Source organism: Orussus abietinus, unplaced genomic scaffold, assembly GCF_000612105.2.
Source record: "Orussus abietinus isolate OABI.00-Male unplaced genomic scaffold, Oabi_2.0 scaffold21, whole genome shotgun sequence".
Taxonomy (NCBI): Eukaryota; Metazoa; Arthropoda; class Insecta; order Hymenoptera; family Orussidae; genus Orussus; species Orussus abietinus.
The window spans coordinates 434,135-458,617 of NW_019396018.1; the positions used below are offsets into that span (position 1 = coordinate 434,135).

At 38.1% G+C, this 24,483-nt stretch overlaps 3 protein-coding genes across 5 annotated transcripts; 2 read left to right on the forward strand and 1 right to left on the reverse strand.

Annotated features, from left to right (window-relative positions):
- Positions 1-786: 786 nt before the first annotated feature.
- On the forward strand, positions 787-2,156 carry LOC105697735 (guanosine-3',5'-bis(diphosphate) 3'-pyrophosphohydrolase MESH1). Of its 2 annotated transcripts, XM_012421348.2 has the most exons (4): positions 787-848; positions 956-1,230; positions 1,465-1,796; positions 1,941-2,156. In XM_012421348.2, the coding sequence occupies exons 2-4, from the start codon at positions 984-986 to the stop codon at positions 2,067-2,069; spliced, it is 708 nt and encodes a 235-aa protein (XP_012276771.1). In that variant the 5' UTR covers positions 787-848; positions 956-983; the 3' UTR covers positions 2,070-2,156. The 2 variants fall into 2 exon arrangements, with proteins under 2 accessions (XP_012276771.1, XP_012276770.1); XM_012421347.1 differs by lacking the exon at positions 787-848 and having other exon boundaries at positions 907-1,230.
- Positions 2,095-6,411, reverse strand: LOC105697734 (probable phosphoserine aminotransferase). The gene is made up of 8 exons (XM_012421346.2): positions 6,070-6,411; positions 4,985-5,115; positions 4,633-4,748; positions 3,890-4,051; positions 3,299-3,393; positions 3,064-3,233; positions 2,542-2,799; positions 2,095-2,409 (listed from the first exon to the last, which is right to left on the reverse strand). Exons 1-8 carry the CDS (start codon positions 6,136-6,138, stop codon positions 2,304-2,306), a joined length of 1,107 nt encoding a protein of 368 aa, XP_012276769.1. The 5' UTR covers positions 6,139-6,411; the 3' UTR covers positions 2,095-2,303.
- A 3,353-nt stretch (positions 6,412-9,764) lies between these two features.
- On the forward strand, positions 9,765-24,364 carry LOC105697589 (pyruvate kinase). 2 transcript variants are annotated; one of them, XM_012421032.2, is made up of 8 exons: positions 9,765-9,977; positions 17,734-17,769; positions 20,458-20,802; positions 21,736-21,922; positions 22,044-22,565; positions 22,700-23,038; positions 23,230-23,386; positions 24,031-24,364. In XM_012421032.2, the coding sequence occupies exons 2-8, from the start codon at positions 17,743-17,745 to the stop codon at positions 24,065-24,067; spliced, it is 1,614 nt and encodes a 537-aa protein (XP_012276455.1). In that variant the 5' UTR covers positions 9,765-9,977; positions 17,734-17,742; the 3' UTR covers positions 24,068-24,364. The 2 variants fall into 2 exon arrangements, with proteins under 2 accessions (XP_012276455.1, XP_012276456.1); XM_012421033.2 differs by lacking the exon at positions 17,734-17,769.
- The last annotated feature ends 119 nt before the right edge of the window (positions 24,365-24,483 follow it).

Consider the following 24,483-nt stretch of genomic DNA (forward strand, 5'->3'; position numbering starts at 1 on the left):
CTCTACGGGACCTACGGGACTCTACGGGACTCTACGGGACTCTACGGGACCACTACGGGACTCTACGGGACTCTACGGGACTCTACAGGCACTCTATGGGACTCTACGGGCACTCTATGGGACTCTACGGGACTCTACTGCACTTAACAACACTCAACGGCACTGTACAACCTACGATAAGACTCGGAAACATTTGAAAAACGCGCGGAAACGCTCGACAAATGCTCGATAACGCTCGAAAACGCTCGAAAACACTCGAAAACGGTCAAAAAAACGTTCGAAAACTGTCGAAAACCGCTCGATAACGCTAGTAGGGAAATATAAAAATCATACGCGAAACGACTCGGCTTATATCCGCAGTTAGATAAGCCTCGGGAGGATTTTTCGCAGTATTCGACTCTCACGCATACTCGTCGAGTGTAGCGCGGAACGCACATATACTCAACATCTCGACCCGTAGCTTGGCGCTTGGCTGGTTGGGACGCGCGAAAACTACTAGGACCGATCGTACTCACGCAGATTCGCTGCATGGGAATTCCGTACGCGACACCGACGCGTGCCCCAAAGCTCCGCATCACGTCGACTTCGAGACAACAATGTACTTAATAGTAATAGATAAGTAGATAAAGTCAAATGGAGCGTTACGAATGTTCTTCCCTTACCCTCAAAAGCGAGCAGTGTCGGTAAGCGTAGGTAAGCCACCACCGTCAACTGCCGCATGGTATTACCATCACGAGTACGTGAGCCACCAATGGCGACTGGTAGATGATACCGCCACCGCGAGTGCGCGAGCTCCTTCCAGAAATTCGTTGCGCCGCCCTTGGGGGCAAAAAACGGTGAAAGCTAAAGTACGAAACCAGAGGGCAGCATAGGATGCGATCGCACGATCCTGCCCGTGAGCAATCTCCCAACTCATCTCTGATCTCTGTTTTCTGTTCCACCGTTACAATCGAAGTGATGGAAATTTTCCAACATTGATCAACATGGATTTTCATGTGGAAAAAAGTACATTCTTACAAACAATGCCAGACAGTGCTCCAGACCCATTATCAACAGAAAAATTACATTCCCAATCATTACCACCTAGTGTTCCATGCTATTTTTGTAACGATATTACAAAAGAAAAAGCATTGGCGTTGATTCTTAAATGTGCCGACTTTGCTGCTAAAAAACATAGCAAACAACGACGGAAAGATGTCGAGCAGACGCCATACATTAATCACCCCATAGGTTTGCATTGTCACAGAATTTAAATGAATGAAGCAGTTGATATCAATGCTTGCTTGCTCTTCATTCATTTATTGAGTATTGAGTATTATTTTCAGTATCCCTTTTTTTGTAAAACATAAATAAGAGAGTAAATAATTAGTCCAATGTATCTGAACATTTCAAATTATTTTATTAGCGTCATGGTTGTTTCATATTAATCACCATTAAAAAAAATTAATTAGATTATAATTTTAGGAGTTGCAAATATTTTAATTGAGGAAGGTGGCATAAACAATCCTATTGTCCTTGCCTCCGCTTTATTACATGATACGGTTGAAGATACAGAAACGACATTTGAAGAAATAGAGATCAATTTTGGCAGTGCTGTTGCTAAAATTGTTAAGGAAGTTACTGATGATAAAACTCTGGAAAAAGAGGAACGCAAACGTCTTCAAATTCAAAATTCCCCAAAAAAGAGTCATGAGGCAAAATTAGTTACCCTTGCTGATAAAGTTTACAATCTACGAGATTTGCAAAGGGCAACACCTGTTGGGTGGACATATACAAGAGTGAGAGAATATTTTAAGGTAGTTATTTTACTACTTACAAATATTACAGCTGTGACTATAAAGAAATAATTTATTATCAAGTTTGGTTATTAATGCCTATATGTGAATAATATAAATATATAATTGTACAATATAGGATTTAAATTTCTTTATTAATTGTAGTGGGCAGAGGCTGTAATAAATGGTTGCCGTGGTACCAATGCTAAATTAGAGACAGCGATAGATGTAATATTTGCTAATTACACAAAAAATGTCCAAGAAAAGTGCAATTGTAAAAAAACAGACTTATGATAATAATATATAAAAATTGCCTTTATGCTGTAAACCATGAAAAATATTTTGTATTTCAATATACATGTACCATGATTTTGTACAGGATAGAATGAGTGTTGAAAACATCATTACACTGCATCAATTTACCAACCCTATCGTACATAAACAGCAGTCACGATTCATGAATACAAGTTATAATGAATGGAATGTATATGATCATATTGGAGATCATCTTTGAAAATCCTTATATTTTTATTTCGAATTTTCTTGGAAGAACGATGTCATGTAGCTGGCCAGTTCCTCAGTCTCTTCTTCCGTAACGGCATTATACAAGGAGGCACGAATGCCACCAACAGACCTAATTCATTAATAAGAATAAAAGATTATTATACGAATAAAAATACGAATAATTAATTAATAATCTTTTATTCGTATTTTTATAAATGAAAGTATGTGTTTTAAATTATTCTGACACTTATGGTTTACGTACCTATGCCCTTTAAGTTGGAGCATTCCACGCTTAGCAGCACCTGCTAGAAATTTATTTTCAAGCTCTTCATCATCGCGTATTCTGAATGGTATATTCATTCTGCTTCTAACGTTTTTCTGAACAGGACATGTGTAGAAACCCTTTGATTCTTCAATCACACGATATATCTTTTCGCTTTTCTTAATTGCTAATTTTTCCATTCCCTCCACACCTCCATTTTTTTTAAGCCAGTGAAATATTTTTCCAATCACGTAAATCCTGAATAAAATGTAATGTATTAAATGAGGTAAGACATTTCTTACGTATTAATAAATCCTTCACATAAATTGCAACAGAATTATTTAAGACTGAAACGGGCTGCAGTTCAGAATATTTTTCAAATTAATTAATTTCTTTTCATATGCATTTTTAACTGTTGCAACTTGGAGCGGTAAATATTTTGTAAGTTGTTTGCCAGACAGTGTGTAAAAAATCATGAATAAAGTTGTACTTAAGACGTTGAAAATGTGAAATATTACTTACTGGAAAGTTGGAGGAGTATTGTGTATGGAATTATCTTTATCCATAACTGCAAAATCGAACATTGTCGGACATACTGGCATCGCATGTCCCAGCAAATCATCTCTTACTATCACCAGAGTGATACCAGATGGTCCAAAATTTTTTTGTGCTCCGGCAAAAATCACTCCAAACTAATGAGTAATTAATTTTTTGTCAGTATAACACACAAATTAAATTATATTCAAACAATGATTACCTTTGAGATGTCTAGAGGCTTTGTAAAAATATTAGAAGACATGTCTGCAACCAGTGGAATGCCGTTTGTCTCAGGAACATAATTAAATTCAATTCCTAAAAAGTTAAAAGCAATTCGGTGAAAATGAGATATTCTAATGCCTATTCAATCTACTTGAAATTTAATAATACGTTATTATAACTGTCACTTATAATCAATCACTTCAAGGTATTCCAGGATAATATCATTATGGAAAAAACTCATCATTGTTCTTATTTAACTTTTCAGCCGCTTGTTCATAAACGAATATTTTATTCGATTTTATTTATATCACAGTTCAGTAAAACTGATACTAATAAAATCTCAAAGTAGTAGTTATTTAATAAAAATTTTCTCATCTTGAAATCATCCACTTCGCGTTCTTGTTATTCGTCACCTCGTTATCAAGTATTTGTAAGGACTACCAATCTTGTTGACATCATCTCAGCCGTTAAGTGTCAGATCATACGTTCAACACTCTCCAATAAAACTGGATCGGATTCTCGACAACACCTTCTAGCGATATGATAGTATACAAAGTATCCATAAATTGAAATTTGATAATTTGATTACCGTGTACAGTCTCGTTAGAACAATAATAGACGTAAGAAGCGTTTTTATCCAGGTTCCACGTGGATGGATCAGGTATCTCGGTGTATTTGCTCTGCTTTGCCAGTACCATATTCACTTTTCCGTATTTTGCTGCTTCTTTAGCGGCCTTGGCCGACCAAGAACCTGAAAAACGGTCGCAACGTATTACTTTAGGGTGGTCCTTATTGACTCTTGACAAACATTTTTTCACGATGTTTTTTCGCACTGCCCCTAATTTGGATCCATTTTATGTAAAGAATAATTCGGGTAAAATTTGAACTTTATCGGACAAAAGGAAAGGGTGCCCCTGGGATCTTGAAAATGGAAGAGACCCTAAAATGAAAGAAAAACTCAATTTTGTTTGTTAACTTGCAAAATATTAATTATATGCAAAAAAGTTGTGTACAAAAATTGTAGATATATTAAAAATGCGTATATTACTACCTACGATTTTTTTTCGGAAACAGTCATACGAGAAAAAGTCCTAGGTAATAANTGGAACCAAATTGGGAGGTAGCGCGAAAAAAAAATCGCGAAACAATTTTTTCCAAGTGTAAAGAAGAACCACCCTAGTATTACTTCTTACTCTAACAAAAATGAAAGAAATATGTGCAACCAAATTGCAAACATTTTAAAAAGCAATTATAGGGTTCTTATAGAGGACAAGACTAATTTTTGTACTTAATGAATAGCGGCATTACTCTTGACTTAAAGAATAATTTTACCAGTCACGATATAATCCGCGGACCCGGTCTTGTACATCAGGTTGAGAGGCACTGCTGCAAATAGACCCGTGCCCCCTCCTTGCATAAACAAGATTTTATAATTATCTGGAACGTTTCTGTAAAGGAAAAGGTGAGAGTAGATATCGTTTGTTAGGATCTGTATTATTCATCAATTCAGTGCATTGGTCACGTATTATAAAATTTATGTAAATTCGACTTCGACATCAAGTACTGTTAACATCTGGACCCGTAATAAATCTTATGAAATTTAATACAATGCAGATTAATTTAAACATAATTACGAAAATCCTTGTTAATAAAAATATATTTGTTTTCATATTTTTGTACTCACAAAAGGCTGCGCACACTCGCTTGAGCATCTTCGATTATTTTCTTAAAGTCATTCGATCGATGACTGAGCTCAAGGATACTGACTTTAGCATTTTCTAAGGAAAGTAATTCCTTTTGCACATCCTTTAGGACCTGCGGATGATAAGCGGTAGATATCGATGAGTTCAATGAACTCGTTTGACCCGTTGTCATGTATCGTGCAACTATAGATCGCGTAACTGGTAGCGTGATCATTTTAATCGATTTCAGCTCTCGAATGAAAATATTTCTCCAATAGATTCTAATAATCAATAATGTTAGCAAAATATATCGATTGATTTAACGGAAAGTGGTTAAAAATAATTCGATCCAAAAATGAGCCAAGGGCGCCACCTTGCGCAGCTCTTATCAGTAGAAACAATGTTAAAAGAAAAAGATAACACTTAAACGACGTAACAGTTCTACGTATACTAAAACATAATACATAGATACTGCCAAAAGTATAAATTCACAACAGTCTAGTTAATTCATTCCACTACGTTTTAAACAAACGTGTCTACACCTCGTATTAGATGTTTCTATAGCCGACTAATTCGTAAAATTAAATTTGAAAAACCGACTGGCAATGTTAACAAACTTTTGTACGCTCAATCGTCTTATAACACGATTAATTCGTTCCATTTTGTACGGAGACCGTGTTGAGCAAAACTTAGAAATGACACAGATCAGTATAATGCGTTTCGTGGTACCGAAACCGCGTTGAGGAAACTTAGAAATATATATATATATATATATATATCAACCGAAACATGTAATGGAAAAAGGATGACAAGAGAATCTGAGCTACAAGAGGGTCATCCAAGTTTATTAAGTCGTGCTATACAGAAACCGTGTTATAGGAGAGCTATTGCAGATTTTGCACCGAGTCATATCGAAACCGGGTTTTCATAGTACCGTATTAGAGAATTAAAATTAACTTTACGCCGTTTCTATGGTGTACAATTTGAATACCACAGTCCACTTTGGCGAACCGGTTCTAGACGAGTCGCAGTCCAGATTTCAGAGCAAAGTGAATGGCACCGATTTCTAACGAATGATTCCACTCACCTCTTCTGGAAGTTTGGCAGGACCTGCCCCAAAGTTAATGACTTTCGGAGTGTTGTTAACTTTGCTCATTGTGGACGGAGCTTATTTTCTATATGGGGGATCTGTTGACCGAGTTGAAAGATCTTCCTCAACCGCAGCAATCTGCCGCGTCTGTACGGCAGTGAACGATTGCCAACCCGCGAAGCGCTCGTGCTCGCTTTATCGCTTTTGCTCGACCATAGTGGGGGTCGATGGATTGTGAAATTTTTCATTAAACTTCCGCGTTAAGGTGATTTTAGAAATTTTCACGCGGACACCTACGAGCAAAGGACACCGAACGATACGATTTATCAACAGCATAAGGTTCCACGGAGGCCGTGAAAAGCAGCCGTGGAGAGGAGGCCATTAAATGTGTTTACCGCGAAATATGAATGCAGGGAATTTGCTTAATATGAATTTACTAGCGATAATGCGGGGTTAAACCTTATGGAGACCCCTAGGCAGTGAAAATCTCGAGGCTCCTCTCAAATGATTTTTTTAATACCAACTAACAGTTTTAATACATCAATTTTATTACACGAAATAGTCACTAATAATTGTGTTCTGAAGGAAAATGTAGTAAATGGATCCTATTCACCTTCCGTACCTTCCTTCAACCCCTTTGGGTGTAATCTTCTTCCTTAACCTGTTAAGGTAATATCAATTTAAGATCAATTCACTTCTATATTTTCTTTATTTATTGTTACGGAGCGCATGACATTTCGGCGATGGTCAAACTGCCAAGGTTTGGAAGTGTAGATAAATATAATTATTAGTAAATAAAATTCTGATAATTAGTGCAGTATTTAAATGAACACTGATGCGTGTAAAAATTTGTTATAGTTTGACTAGCGGAATTGATAGCAGAACGTTCCTTTCCCTATTATGGGGCCCTAAAAAACACGTTACCCATAGACCAGCGCCGCTATTGCCTAGGACTTTGTAGAATTTACAATTCGAGAAAATCATATGTCCAAGTTTTTGGATAACATACGAAACTGGAATACTCAAATGTGTAGAAATGCAGATTAATTTGTTATCTAAAACATTAGTTTTAGTCGCAATATTGTAAGAATGATTTACATTTCACTGAGGAGAAATTATTAGAGGTCAGTGAAGAAACGGAGGCAAACTGATTTTTTTAGAAGAATATCGGACTCTTTAACTGTTCACGAAAAGAATTCTTATCGTTTAGTGTCGACATGTCCCCCGCGAGGTTTCATACATCGATTACATAAATTATGATTTCGACCTTTTTTAAGCGATAGCTTAAAACTCGATTAAACCGGATTCTTCTCTGATTCCGAATTCAGGATTAAACGCGCGCAACCGTTCAATTAATTATAATTTGATATTTTTCTTCTTTTAAATCACCTCTGAAACAGCATCTCTAAAATGTAAATGTAAATGCGAAGAACTACTGGAGTAACAAATATAAAATATTCATTTTGGCTCTATTGTTATAATATATATGTAAACTCTAATATGTGTATTCGTCGAAAACGTTAGGAGAAATTGTGTGGCACTCCAAATATTGCCGGTCTTAACCTTCCTTCTTATCGCTTGATAATAATTGACCGTTGAAAATGTATACAGTAGACCTAACTCAATATTATACCCTACACATTGAAATGTAATTAAAGTATTATTAATCATTTTCTCTTTCATCTTGTTTAAAGCGTTATATATTTCACAGGTGGAATTATTTATCGTATAATTTTTCATGCGAACGTTATTATTGAGTTAAATAGATTTCATGGTTATTTCTGAATAATCGTAAACAATGTTTGGGAAATCAGAAATTTAAATGTAGAATTGAAATGATTTCCTCGAGGTTTACTCGTGTCTAGTTAAATCATTTTTTTAAATAAATAATTCGCTACTTATTACAAGTTCTAATAATAGGTAAATACACGTCGGATATCGAGTGCTGATAGTATTACCATTCTTTGATATGAGTTATCGGCTACAACGTTCTCGTGTTATCGAGTGCTGTTGATTATGATGCCGGCACATAAGTATAGATGGCGCTACCAACTCAACTTGGATGATTATAAAGAGTCATGACCTTGAATTCACTACTTATTGAAATAAGGAAACTTATAATTTATTTAATTAAACGAAAAAATTATTACTATAAGACATCTGAAATTTCGGAAGTTCGCCTACGTACAAAGCGGTTGCAACCATGATTTTTTGTCATCGAGTTAATGGAAAGTACATCTTTCTTAAATTGCAAAAATAATTAAAACCGTTTTTTTTTTTTAATAACAAATAGAAATCAACTATTTTTGCCATACATGTTAGTACTTTCATTTTATTAAATACTCAAATCAGATATTATTGCCAAATTATTGAACATTTTGTTCCACATAATACAAGTACATCTATTCCAAAAACGATATTATCACTTAAAATCATATATCTATGAAAATCTACAGTTTTCTATTTTCATCTAATCAAATAAAATTTAAAATTAAATCTGATCAAATAAAAGAAATTAAAAACTCAATTTGAAAACATTTTATTTGGCGAGCACCCGAAGTGTACTCATCGGACTTCTCGTCGGTATTTCAGTGATAGCAGCAATCAGAGTCGGGTAAATTTAAAAAAATTCCTGATTTTTTGAGTTGATCGAAAGTTTATTTCTTTATCTGTAGCAATAAAGAAGTTATACTTCCCCCACTCCTGAAATCTCAATCTTTATAAAAATGTATTTGGCTCGAAACGCTACCGAGTTTCTTCATTTCATTCTGTCTTAAACTGAATTTATCCAATGATCAAATCATTCAAAATGTATGAATATCTACACGAAGACGTTGCGCTTATTGTGTAAGAAATACTCGTAGGTCATGGTCAGATAAGGAAGCTTTGAAGTTCACTGGGACAAATCACAATTAGTCCCAACATCCATCCATATATTAGAATCCCCGTATCAAAATGTATTTACCATTATAAAACCAAAGTAAATCAGTTTTTACAACACACACTAGCGGGCATATTTGTTACAAATGGAAAATACATTAAAAAAGTATTTTCGAGTATCTCGATTTCCCAAAATTATTCGCTGCGAGTAAATTAATCCAATTCACAAGATATCCATATATATATACTTTTCCTTGCATAATGGGATCTGCGTCAATTAGTAATCTAAGAGTTTACAGTTATTCTGAAAATGCGAATAATGACGTTCTCCATGTCCTTGACTTTCTGATGTAAAACTTGCTCGACCCTCAACATACTATCGTAAGAAAGAGCGATTGGAGAACATAGATACAATTCCTAATTTAGTTTTTAACGGAAATTTTCTTTTTAAATGAAAACGATTAATTAAGGTTAGAACGTAAGCATAAATCCGGCATTACTAGAAGTTCTATGGGCGCTGAGTTATACCGAGGTATTAAATATGAAGGAAAAAAAAATCGATTATTTTATCACCCTCAATTGACAATATGTCCATAAATTAAGCGGTTATTAACTCTAAAAGTTAAAGCATTTACTGTAGAAGTGCGTAGAGGGGAGGGGCGACTATCGATCGCGGGTGATTTCAGAACGTATAGAGGGCGCTCCTCGCAGCGAATTGCGCCGGCCAGCAGCTGAAAGTAACAGCGAATCTGCCTGAATCTGCCGGTGGGCACACAAAGGCACTCGACGCGCTCGACACGCTGACACGGAGCATCGCTGTCAGTGAGTGAAGCGTCGTACCGTCGTATATACATCGCTGATCTGCCGGGGAGTGGTGACCTTCCGCGTCCTTAAGCTCGACGTAGACGTCTATGTCGTCAGTTGGCCCGAAACCTTGTAGAAGGTGACACGCGGTGCTCTTCGACAGATCGCTTCAGGCCATTTGACGTTTCCTCAAAGTCGAGCGACAAACTCATAACATCAAGGTAACGACGCACCCGTGGCGAACCTCGAACTTGTCCAAACCTCGAACTTGACGATTACCTGCGCGCATCCCGTTGAGCTTGGATATTAAAATAATCGAAAAAGAAACTTGGCAGACTGTTGAGCCATACAGAAATTGAGTGAGAGACGTTTTAATAAGAGTATAGATTTCGAAATAGGATGATAGTCCAGGGTATTTTCTTTTTAACAATTTTACCAATTTTTCCTTCGTATCGAACTCAAGATTGTTCGAGCCAGCGTCTGCCTATGTTCCGGTGGGTGACTGGGAACGAATTGTCAGTTTCCGCGTTGGAGACGAGGTTATAAATACTTGGGTATAATTAACCCTTTTTCTTTCTTGCGGAGCTAAATCTCACGAGATCGGGAGAAAGAGGACCTACGGGTTCAAATGCGAATGTTAACATCCGAGGACAGTCAGACGCGGTATTGGACGCTAGAGTATTGTGTAATGGCGCTGGCATGACCTTGAATCGCTGTGCCGCTAACGGCTCCTTAAGGTTTGCTCACACGCGACGAATCTATACGAGCGTGCCGATGTCTGATTAATATGTTTCCTGGATTTTGTTTATAGTCGTATTAACACTTTATCGGCGATGATTCAATATCGCATATAATCTGTATATACACGTAATTAGGGTCATTTACATTAGATATCTTTATGCGGTTTACGCCCCGTCTTAAGTCTGTGTCCACGATTAAGGAACTTTGTCAAAGATTTTTCTCACAAATATTTTAATTCGTTTTGGACGCCTTCAAATGGTGTTCTAGTTGTGAAATCGTTTTACAACGCAACAAGTAATTTAATCGAGGTATATGCTTGTTAAATAATGTGTTCAATTACTACATACACATTATATCGTTCCAAGGATACATAACCTTATTTTATATATTATTTTAAGGTGATATGAAAAAAACATCTGAGGGGTCTCATTTATAAAACTTTTTTCTGAATGAGGAGTACCGAATGGTTTGAAATTTTACCACACCAATGTTGAGGCCCTAGGGAAAGTCCGGACACTCATGAAATTAATTTCTTTTCAATTTTCCGATGAACATTTCATTTTTTGTGAATAAAAATGAAATTTCATGGGTATCAATACTTTCTTTAGGTCCTCCATATGTACCTGGTACAATTTCAAACTACTTGGTATACTCAGTTTAGAGAACAGTTTCATAAACGATTAATCCCTCATATGCCCCTTTCATATCACTTTAATTATCCAATTCTCCCATTTTTTATTTTACTTTCTGTTTTATGTCCTATTCTCGACATTTGCCCTCTTGCACGAAAATGCTCTGAAATTTACAACTTTGACGGAAAAATATGACCGTTAGCAGTTTTCTATTAATTTTGTAAAGGGTGAATCTTGTTTTTCTACAAATGTATGTTTCGTTTTTTCCGAATCAAGGAAAGAATTACTTTTAAATGCAATTAATATTTTCTCGGAATTCGACGATGCCATTAACTGGCTATTTCTTAGAGATTCTCGTCCTCAATTTCGATGCGCTTATGAGTATTAATGATAACCTTAATTTCATGCCGAGAAATCTTATCTGGATGCACTCGATGGTGTCAAAAGTTACGAGTAATCTTTAATATTTAACGATGGTAACGCACATACGGTACCAACAATTAATCGTGATTATTTAATTGACTCATCCCTTATTGTTTTTAAGTCCGTCGAAAGGTCATCGACATTCGGGATGAAAGAATCAGTAGTATCCAATGTTATCGCCGTCTATTTTTTTTTGTCGCAATTTAACGATATTCACTCGATGAATCATCCCTTTAGCTCTTTCAGAGCGCGTTGGAAATATTCCTTTGGCTCTTCCAGAAAGTGAAAACGATCTCGCCACATCAGACACTGCACGCGTAATCTCAAATTATCACTTGCGGCGTGTAAACATTGGTGTGGCATTCATGTTGACTTGTCCACGTGTGCGTTTATATTCCGCTGAAAGTATAATGCGGCGGTTATAGTAACGATATCGCGTATCAAAAATGGATTTCTCCTTTCCTACAATATATCCTATGAAAATAGTACTGACCTACCGTGCACCATAATGTTTCGGATTCGAATAATAAATCCTCGGTACGAAGGGAGAACTTATTGAGATTTATTAAAACAAAAAAATTATTTGCACGGTATTAGCTAGATGTAAGATATAATCTTAAGTATATTGACCTCAATTGTTACAATAATTTCACGTAAGAATATTTGGGCGTTCTTTGTACAGCATCGTATGATGAAATGTAGCATTCCATTTCCCTTTCACGGCCGATGTGAACGACCCCTTAGCATCCTGCGCGAGCCGGTAAAAATGGCGGACCCCGGGTTAGGTTGAGCGGACCGAACAAACTGCAATTTAGTTGTACTTTCGCGGCATTTCTTGGAGGGGGGAGGGCGCTTTCGGAGAAACCGAGAAACAGGAGGTGCCGCAACGGCCGCGTTCTTTCTTGCATCTCAAGGTGCGTTTTTATTTCCAAGATGGAGCCGGTAACGATTTTTAGCCGGCACGGCCATGAAACACTTTCGTCACGTGGTTGCCACCTCGTTCGACTGCGCTCAATGGACGTTATGCACCGCGCATGCGCGGGATCTTACGATTCAATGTATTAGGTGTAAGGAAAAGTTTTGTCGGTTTTTGAACACGTACACTTCTTTAGAAGAAAGAACAAAATAAACGACAGAACTTCCCCTTACACCTAATACATACGCTTCATTACGTGGTAATAATTTAGAGCGACGTGTCGTAATAAGCGGTATGCAAATTTTTTTTTAGGTTGAAGACGAATCAAAAACTGATATTCATGAGAGCTTTTTCGTTGATACTCATTTATAGTTAATAGGGTGCAGTCAAGTATGTACATAAGTATCAAAGGATCAGTTTGCTTGACACAGAGAGCGTTAGAGTATTTCGTATCGCGGACCAAAAAATGTTAAAGAATTTGCGTTTAGAATGGCATTGTGACTTTAACGCTACAAACGACGTGTCTTATATATAGAAGAACGACAACCTCTACCATTTGAGAGAAATTTTGTATTATTAATGACAGCAGCCGATCATTTCTACCAAAAATGTAGGTGATCGAATTAACTTTTTCTTATTTGAGGCGATCGAACAATCGAATTGGTAGAACTGAACATTCAAAGCAAATCATTTCTTTAAATCAACTATATAAATTTTTCTTTTCGACTAAACAATTGTTTCTTGCAATCATATGATTCAGGCAACGTTATATGTCGAGAATATATATTTGTTTTAGTCAACTGAACTTTTTCCTCGGTGCAGGGCAATCTTTTATGATTCCTCTTCATCGAAATCGGTTAAAAAGATCTTAAGATTAACGCTAGGTTTACGGACATTTCTTGTATATCTATTTCAAATTGACGGGTAAACGGGAACCCGCATTTTCTTAAAAAAAAATCGATTTATTTAATTTAAAAACATCTTCATTATACCCTATTAAGTTACACGTTTAAATGTGATATTAGGAAATTATTTTTATAGAATAAAAATAGTAATCGTTTCTGTAATTTTGACCGTGAGTTCCGGAACTCGTCTAATTGACGAGTCTCGTAAATCTAGCGTTAAAATGGACACCCGGTATCTCTGGAAGGTGGAAGACTCGGTGGGATCCTTAACGACGGTTCATGCTCCGAACACGTGGCTACTGCAAACGTGCGGAACGCGTGGGATAGAATCGACTCGCCGATTAAAAGCCTGAGTCCCACTGAGCGCGGCGCGTCAACGTTCCGATAACAGAAAAAGGGCTTTAACCCGCGTTGGAAGTTAAACTTCCAAGTAAAAGAGAATTATTATCTGTTAGTAATTGTCCTTAATCATTCTTTCCCGAAATGTTCTTACTCGTTCGGTGAAGGTTAAAAAAATAAAATCAGCGACCCAAAGAAACCTTAAATTCGTCATAGTTTGACAAATTTTCTACCTTTCTTGATTTTTGGCCAAGATTTTCGGATTCTAGCCCACTGTGCGTCGCCACGTCGCTATGACGATGCACGCTGCCCGCCATATACTATATATACACACATACACACGTACGGGATGGATGACGTCACGGGCTTCATATGCGGGAAAGGAGAGGGGATACATTCCAATACGTAACGCTTTTTCATTACATCTCATCTTTTTCAGCATTTTACTCCTGGAATGGCCGAGACTCGGGCGCCGCATAAGAAGTTTTACTTATTAATACTTAAAAAACTTACTTACTAAACTTACTTAAAAAAAAAAAAAAAATTGAAATGAAATATCAATGTAAGGAGCTGCGATTTTAATCTTAACTTGGCCAAGGTAGAAGCGTCAAGTGCTGAATTTGAATAATGCTAACGGAAACGTTCGCGCAAATTGTGGTAATACTAAAACACTTTCGATGAAACAACGATAGATGAATATAGATGGTATTTAAGTTTAAAAAAAGTGTTCCGACACGAGTCCTTGTAACGCGTGACATACAACTACTGTAAGAAGTTTCACTTCAAAACCAATCAGAACTAGGGCAGAAATAACGCGCGAGGTTAAGCGCACTCGTTATTAGTTTTTTATCGTCGACGCGTTGACGCGCCGCGCTCAGTGAGACTCCGACCTTTCGGATCGCGTATGAAAGCCTCTCGGGTTCATTGCAAATGTCTCCTATCGTAAGCAAGTCCAAGCCCAAGATAGGAAGTTTAATGACCAGGTCGTTAACGGGCCACGTAAGGCGCGATAATAAACAATGTTTGTACATGAACTCTATGTAACTCATGTCGGAAAAATCGACTGACAGGACAAATCGGTGACAAGGGAAATTATACTTTTTTGCCGTTCGCAAACGCGAGGACGATAGTTATGGGGGGGTCTTTTCTTCCTTCGGTATTGTCACATGTAACTTATGCTTCGATCCAATATAAGTACATACATATATTGAAAGAAAAATCCTTTAAATCTATAATGTTTTATTGGGTTGAGTCCTGCGGATTTTCGTTCAATTCGTTACAAAAGGACACCGGACGAACTTATGTCTCAATCTGATATATTTATAATTTACTTATTTCATGACCCTTCGCCGATGAATTAGAGGATGACTGTAATTATTTGGCAAAGTTTTATCTTAAATGATTATTTTACGCAATTAATTATAATTAGCTGTTTTAACGTATCCTATATAAGATATTCTAGATGCTTGAACCCATTTTTTTTTTAATTAATAATATTACCAGAAATAATATTTCAAGGAGTTTGAACCTTCGAACAATGTTCGGCACCTAGTTCAATGGCCGCGTCAACAGTCGCGCCATCTTTGCGCGGGAATTTGAACTCCTTGTCGGTCTTATCAAGGAAATGTACATTTCGTAAAGAATTTTATTGGCGGCGTTCACAGTTACGGAACTGATTTTTCGTCTGCCGATTCGTGAGCTAAAGTCATCGACACAAGGAAGTCAACTTTGTGCGGTTGAATTTGAGCTGATTTACCGTTTAAGTGCTTCTTATTTCCGGTGTTGAGACGTGTCGACAAACTTGCATGCCAGTATACGCTCCGTCGCGACATTACTTCGGAAATGTGCACTTTGCGTCGAAGTGATTGTGCAAATATCGACGGGTGGACTTCGGAAGATTTCGCCGAGAGCGAATTGTACGCGGATATAGATTTATACAAAATTGAAGCTCACGGCTTCCAAAGCATGGAATCTTTCTCTGTGGATTTCAAGGCCAATCCTGCAGTGTTTTTATTTTTTTCGCGTAACGGCACGAAAATAGCGTTTCAGACATTTTTATCGAGGCACGTTCTTTTCGCTGAAACATACCTACTGTCGTCGGAAATAACATTACACTGGAGACTTTAATATTTGATATGTCTGGCGTTCGCTCTTCGTGCGACCTTTGTCTTCCTTCGCTCCTCTCATTTTTCAACGAAAATTCAGATATTTTGGGAAAGAAAGGTGAAATTATGGCATCGAAATTCATGGAGATTTATTGAAAGAAGAAAATAACCGTCACAAGGGTTCTGATGAGTTACTTCCTTTCTTTTATTTCTCGACCCCGGGAAATTTGAATTTTCGTACCGTGGAAGTTGTTACCTTCTGTAGCAGGCAGCACGTGGGGTTATTCATTGCCTTAAAAAGACCAAATCGCATCCTAATGTCAAAGTCGTGACCGTGAACATGATTAAAAGGGGACAAGGTGTGCTCCTGCGCGGGCCTTTTGACCAGCGAGTCACAATACAAAACCATAAACATCTTTGCTAACGAACTAATCAATGAAAATATAATTGGAAATGCAAAGGTAAATATAAGGGAGATCAAATAATAGAAATCTTTGACTAGAAGTATTTTTTGTCTTTCCATTCCTGTTTTTACGTGATTTTATCGAATGTTCAGACACTTCTTGATTTCTAGATCAATTAATTCGTAATGATACTTGTAAATAAACCTTAGGCATATTGCAGCATGGCGGCGTTTCGCAAAGGCGCAAAACGAGTCTGAAATGAAATCTCCATGGACCTACACCTTGTCCCATTTGCATCATGACCGTGAAAACGTCAATGATCAGATGACAATTTGATCGGTGAACACGGCAGTGGTTAAAATTGACATTGGCGATTCGAACAGTCAGCTTTTGTCATACTCTCTCCTGATTCTGTCAACTCTTGATATCGGACGACGACGAGAACCGGCTATAATTCCATTTCCGCTTTACCTAATTAAATACTCCCAGTTCAATAATTTCACAGACTCGGGTGAAAGTATTTTCTACTTTAGAAATATTTTATTATCCATCGAGGAACTAGCCTGTCATCTTGAAAATCAAAATTGAGGCTGAAGTAGGATGTGTCACTTCATAAACGAGGGCACTTTATTTTCAGTAAGCATTATTTTTATTATTAAAAATTAGAAATTACACGTACAGTATATTTTTTTCGTAATTAACTTGTGTAAGTGATATTGTGGGCTGATAATAAGGATGAATACCGTCGTTTGGGGCGAACGCACGAAGTAGTATAAGGAGATAAAACGCCATGCATTGAAATCGACCCCACTATAGGGATCCAAGATTTTCAGTTTTTTTTTTCCCGATCAAGACATCACATTCTGTGTATCATTCGCGAATTATCTTTTCGTTTTGCGTACCTTAATTGCAAAATTAGAAGCATTTTAGGTGAACTACGTCAGTAGGAAATATTTTGGTCACCTAGGATTGGAGTTCCCTTAGTTTCCGCGAGTAGCGCTCGTGTCGTTAGATCAGCGAAAATATGAGATCCTGGGTCCGATCCTGGGATCACTTTCTGTGGTACCGACCATTGTCGTTTGTTTCCTTTTACTATTTCATGGGCGCACGCTGAACTTCGGCCATGTTGAATCGATATATATGACAGTTCCTCGCCCGGTTCTGATAGATCGCGGGAAACTCGGGAAAAACCTTCGAGGTAGGTCGAAATACGCTGGAAATTTTCGGCAAACTGTGGCGAGGGCTCTCTTCGACATGTTGGGACTATTTTCGGCGCGTTTGCGACGCAAAGAGCGAAGGGTCTTTCGGTGGTTCCGTCGTCGTCCGATGCGTCGATTTACCCCGCTGGTTCACCCACGTCGCGATTTCGGGTTCTGGTCCCACTTCCGGTCCCGGTTCGCCGTGCCGGAAGCGCAGTCGATCGCGAGACGGCTGCCCTTCCCTTTAGCGTCTCTGCCAAGAGACAGCTTCCACTGCCTGACACTAATTCGCATTTCCACTTTATTTACGCAGCCTGCCAAAATGGGCTGGATTACCGTCAACGACCAGGTACCATTTTGATTTTCAGTGTTCTCAGCACTTCCTTGCCTTCGTTTGCGAGTTTTTCAGTCGTTCTTTAGCCTCGATTTTGTTTGGATGTGTTTCACTTTGTATAACCACCTGTTTCTTCCTCTTCTCCTTTTTTTTTGTTTTCCCTAGAGTTGAAAGTATTAGCGGAAGTAATCCATGGTGTGGAATGTTTAGATACGTTTATTACCCCCAGAGTATGTAAAGATTAAATTAATCGAATGCGGTTTTGGAATGAAACTGATGTTTGCAAATTACCGCCCGCTGATGATGCACTCGATGACCGGTGCTTACAAAATGGAGGATATTCAGCATGCGAATTTACTATTCGGGAGGGTTAAGAAATGGAAATTAATGAAGATTAACATACATCGTTTCTTGAATATTTTTTTCAACCTGATATCCTTTCGCGGGAGTTTGAATTTTTTAATCGTGGACCGTCGCCTAAATATTACATGAGAAATGTGCCTTTTGATATCATTTTGATTTTGGTTTAGAAGAAGGCTTATCGTATTGGGTTAACCTGAAACTTTGACCAGTGGTTGTATCAACATGTAAACAAAGTGGAAATAATATGGAAATAGCATGTATCGGTTACTCTTTGAATGAGAAATCACTGTAGATAAACAATGAAATCGATATAGAATTAAAAATCTGTCGACTTTTTCTTTTTTACATACTCTGGTTCTTCTGTAATTTAGACTTGTACGCAAAAATGGGCCAAACTCTTGTGCGATCGCGACAATTACCTGAAACGACTGCTAAAGGATATCCTGTCCTAAAGAGCCACCTTGTATTCATATTTTCTATAATCATATATTTTCCTAAGTTGAGTACACAAATATTTTTTTATAACTCCCAGATGATTAAACTGCGTATTGGGTAATTGTTAACAGAAAGTGGTGCACCATTTATGAGATTTGTTTAATTTCTTCGCGCCACCGTAAGGTTAGAGAAAAATATATATATACACAGCGAATATAATCGCGACTGAGGGAGAGTTTTGCCCTTTGCTTCTTTAGTGTTGCTCGTGGCTGCGGTTATTTTTATTCACCAATGGCGAATCGTCCAAGACTTTTGCCACGAACATAGCGCAACCTATTTCTGCCGAGGCCGAGCTTGCTCTGTCTTTCTTCCTCCTAGCAAGCACGCATTTTGCCATTTTCTTTCTCCCTTATTTGTGGCCGGATTTCTGCCATTCTTATTTTGCCTGACGAATTTACATGTTTATTCCAGCGATTACGTTTTATAAACTGCATGTATTCCTGCGCTGACTTCGAACGCAAGGGTAACGCTGCTGATGAGAGGCGTTGAAGAAAATTGCGAAAGACATTGTAGGATACGAAAAAAGTTGCATTTTAAGGGGGTGTGAAAGTAGCACCTCAGGGGCCAATCGTGCGTGAAATTTTTCTCTGAACTGGGTGTACCGAATCGTTTTAGACTACCCAACGTGAATATGGAGAATATAAGGAAGGTTCTGACACTCATGAAATTTCATTTTTTGTAACAAATTTTAAAAATATCTATGAACAGATTGGAAAAAAAATTGAAATTCCGTAAGTTTCAGGGCCTTCTCTGTACCATCCACATTTATTTTGTAAAGTTTGAGTCGATTCAGGACACCCAGTCGGAGAAAAGATTCATAAACGAGACCCCTCCTTGACGCCACTTTCACATCCCCTTAACGATAAATCATATGTTTCAGTACTCAAAAATTAGTTTTCGACACTTTTTACCTATCTGATTTAAAGACCATGCATAAGGATTTATTCAAACATTCAAGCTTTGTTGAGAAAAAAAAACTCGAAGTCAATCGTCGCCATTTTGCCAATGCCTTTTCTTACCGAAAATCTGTATTGTCGTTAAAAATTAATATCTCTTAATATTGTCTTTAATGCACGTCTGCACGCACTAATTTCACTACTCATAGCAATGCATGTCATTACGTATCGGCATGATAGTTACTAATAGCATTACCAATTACCATGTCAGGTAATAAAAACGGTTGTCTATATAAAATTAGTATATACCATTATGAGGAAAGAAGAAAAAAAAATCTTGTCGAAATATTTCCATCAATTCCCCGAAGTACATGCGGCCCGAAACGTTAATTACTACCAAGATATATTTCATTATTTACCCGCCTCTCTTAATAGTTTCTTTTTTCTTTACATTCAATAGCTACTTTCAGTGGCTAATTATAATTATAAGACCGTAGGTAAAGATACGAGACACGGTAGGTATCTTGAATGACACATAAGCAATTACGGTCGTCAGTAAAAGAAATCGACGTTACTTTCATTAGATACATATTACTTTTCTTTGTTTGTAATTGTATGTACTCTTTGTGCGTGCAATATCTTAATTGTACCCAGATAACGCACTAGTAGGAAATTATTGCAATATTTTCCTCGGAGTTGGGTAAAAACTACGTATTGCAAAAAAAAAATCGGCAAGCTCCGTACACTGTCTAATATCATTTTAATCATCCTTATTTTCTTCAGACTCGGTCTCATTGATGATTCGCGCATTTTGGTTCAACCTTCATTACACGTTATTAATATTTCGAGGCAGATTCACACGCTGACCCGCCAGTGCCGTATCCCTCGCTTGCGTTAGATGTTAATTGTTAAAGGAATTGCCTAATCGATTTATCGTCGTTTTGCTCAGATGGCTGGTACACCAAACACCGTTGCCCTGAACGCGCAGTATCAGCTGGACCACATGTGTGCCCTCGACATCAATTCTCATGTCTCCTTCGTCCGACTTTCGGGCATCATTTGCACCATCGGGCCTGCCTCTCGCAGTGTCGAAGTACTCGAGAAGATGATCGAAACTGGCATGAACATTGCCAGGTTGAACTTTTCTCACGGTTCCCACGAGTACCACGCGGAAACCATCGCCAACGTCAGACAGGCGCAGAAAAACCTCTCCGCCAAAAATGCCATCACTGTCCCCGTGGCCATCGCTCTGGACACTAAGGGACCAGAAATTCGTACCGGTCTTTTGGAAGGCGTAAGTGGATACTTGGTCTCTCCAATTTCTTCAGATTACGAGTTAAGGGGATCTGAAAGTGGCATCCAAAAGCTCAATCGTTCATAAAGCATTTCTACGAACTGGGTGTCTCAAATCGGTTCATACTTTAAAACGTGAATATGGAGACCCTAAGGTAGGTCCTGAAACTCGCGAAATTAAATTTTTTATAAACTATTTTTAAAATACCTATAAACAAATTTAAAAAGAATTTAAATTTCATGAGTTTCAAAACCTTCCTTATAGTTTCCCTATCCACGTTGTATCGTTTCAAACTGTTCGGTAAACCGAGTTGGGAGAAAAGTTTTATAAACAATACCTCTTCGACACCACTTCCACATAACCTTAAAAGGCGATGTAAAAAGTGGCGTCAAAGAGCTCTCGTTCACGAAACTTGTCACTGCCGATGAACCGAATCTATTCAAACTTTACCATATAAATATGGAGGGTGTAGGGAAGGTCCCTAAACTCGTGAATTTACAATTTTTTTTTTATTTATTCATAGATGTTTTTAAAATTTGTTATAAAAAATGAAACTTCGTGAGTGTCAGGACCTTCCTTATAACTTCCACATTCATGTAGTAAAGTTTGAAGGATTCAGCGCACCCAGTTCAGAGAAAAATTTCATGAAAGACTGACTCTTCGGATGTCACTTTCACATCCCCTTAAAGCAATATTTCTTTACAAACAGGAAAAAGTTATCCTGTATAAATCGCCTTGATATTTTGAACACTGGAGTGAAATATATATACTACAACTAGAAAGAAGCGATTGGTCTTTCACGTATTTTGTCACGGGAAGAGTTTCATTACTCGTATTTTCAGAGTTTTCTTTTCGATGCAATCTTTTTTCTCAATATACCCAACAGGGTATAAATGGAAGTCATAAATCGTGGATTAAATTGCTTGTTCTCAGGGAGGTGCTGCCGAGGTGGAACTAGTAAAGGGCGAAACCTTCAAGCTGTCTACAGACAAAGCATATGCCGAAAAGGGCAATGCTTCAATCGTTTACGTCGATTACGACAATATCAGCAAGGTGTTGAGTGTCGGGAATCGCGTTTACGTTGACGACGGGTTGATCTCGCTAGTCGTTACAGCTGTCGGTTAGTATATCCTGTTGACTTGTAATTCTTCACCAGAAAGATGAATTTTCTTAAATCTGTCATCTGATGATACACAGGAAACTTCTCAAATGCAATAATGAAAGTTTTCTTTTCTTCGCAGCTCCAACTCAAATTACAACGACAATTGAAAATGGAGGATTGCTGGGCTCCCGGAAGGGAGTCAATTTGCCGGGTGTTCCTGTAGACTTGCCGGCAGTATCCGAGAAGGACAAGTCTGACTTGCAGTTCGGCGTCGATCAAGAGGTCGACATGATATTCGCTTCCTTTATCCGCAATGCCTCTGCCCTTTCCGAAATTCGCGCGATCCTTGGCGAGAAGGGCAAAAACATCAAGATCATATCCAAGATCGAGAACCAACAGGGCATAAACAACCTCGACGAGATCATCAACGTGTCCGATGGCATCATGGTGGCTCGAGGTGATCTGGGTATCGAGATACCCGCCGAGAAGGTCTTCCTTGCCCAAAAGACCATGATCTCCAGATGCAACAAGGTCGGAAAACCTGTGATCTGCGCTACCCAGATGTTGGAGTCCATGGTCAAGAAACCACGTCCGACCAGAGCCGAAACATCCGATGTGGCTAATGCCATTTTAGATGGAGCTGACTGTGTCATGCTCTCAGGTACTGACTCCTTTCTTTATGTTTTAATTTACAAGCGACATTTTGCACGCAGTAACAACCTTAATGCAAGATTCGATTCTCTGGCAAAATTCTGTAAATTGAAAATAGATACTCATACGATGATTTGTCTTTAGGTGAGACGGCGAAAGGTGACTATCCTCTGGAGTGCGTCCGCATGATGGCGGACATCTGCAAAGAAGCAGAAGCTGCTCTTTGGCAGAAACAAATCTTTTTGGATCTCACCAGCAAGGCGATTCCACCGATCGATGCTACCCACGCGGTTGCGATCGCTGCGGTAGAAGTTTCTGCCAAATGTCTTGCCTCCGCCATAATCGTTATCACAACTTCCGGACGTTCGTCTCATCTCATTTCGAAGTACAGACCTCGTTGTCCGATTATCTCCGTCACCAGGTTCCATCAAGTTGCTCGTCAGTCGCATCTCTACCGTGGAATTCTACCTCTGCATTATACAGGTGAATGTCACTTGTGTGGTGAGAACCAATGTTGACTATTTGCAGTTTCGTGTAGTGATGAGAAAGAGAGAAAATAGAAAAAAAAAATAATACAATTTACTACATATCGAATGTACAGGACACTCAGGCGCATGCTGTGTTATTATTTAATAATTACAAATGTATTGAACTCTTTCATGTACTATTTGCAGAAGCACCACTGAGTGACTGGCTTCAGGATGTGGATGTTCGCGTACAATTTGGATTGAACTTTGGCAAGAGTCGCGGTTTTATAAAGACTGGAGACACCGTTGTGGTGGTTACCGGATGGAAACAAGGCTCCGGCTTTACGAATACTCTGCGCATTGTGTACGTAGCACCAGAGTTTGGTCAAGAAGACGTCATTTGCACGTTTTTCAGTGACACCGATTCCGATGAAGAAGCATAGCAAAGACCCCCTTTGCCGAATGTTCCTTGAACCAGCACGCTTCTCAGACCCCGCATTTCCAACGCCCTACTTCTTGGAATCCAGCATCCTTACGCAATTCCGAATTAACGCACTCATGTTGAACGAAACAACGCAACTATATTAATTTAGGATAGTAATTTATCGTTAACAGTAATTTCTGTAATCTTGTAAGAATTGTCCAGTAGTTCTAAATAAGTTTACACACTGTTTTGATTTATTATTGCTGCTTAATATTGCTTGAAAGTGTATTCTGTCACACACATTAATTTCATTTGATTCGTTTAATATCACGTTAAAATATGACCACCGTGGGAAATTTAAACTTTTCAACTGCTTCAGACATGTGATTGGTGTGTTCAGTTTTGTCATACTTTTAACTACAGTAATGTATTTGTAGCTTTTTCAAACATACTTATTGTTAGACATTTTTAACACTGCAGGCCATCCGTTTATTTCAGCACATTGCCCGGTCCATCAATGCATTGTTAGCTAAGCTTAGTAATATTCCGAGCAAATTTAAATATCTTTTATCTTTTTCTTACAGGACGGTCACTGAACGCCCACCAGCTGGCCTGGTTTAGGATATGAAGATACCATGGATAGTCATCATAAAGAGAAAATACATAGTGTATCATCAAGATACGCGTTTTCGTTGAGATTTGGTTGTCGTCGGCGTCCTTTCCTAGGTTAGAGTCAGTATCATTATACTGTCGAAGAATATACAGAGGCGCACTGTAAGAAGTTAAAGTCCGTTGAATATCGAGGTATAATCTAAATAAATTATCAACAAGGAACCGCGTCGAACATTTTGTACTTGGCAGAAGTCCTTCCTATGCGACATTTGCTCCTAAATATATTCTCTGCAAGGTCGTGCTTTATTAATTATGTTCGATTTCCCATGTCTCTTCCGAACATTCCTTTACCACCTAATGATCATTTGTTGTATCACGCATTGATTGTCCAATTTTTTAAAGAGGACTTCGTGTCGATATGATCT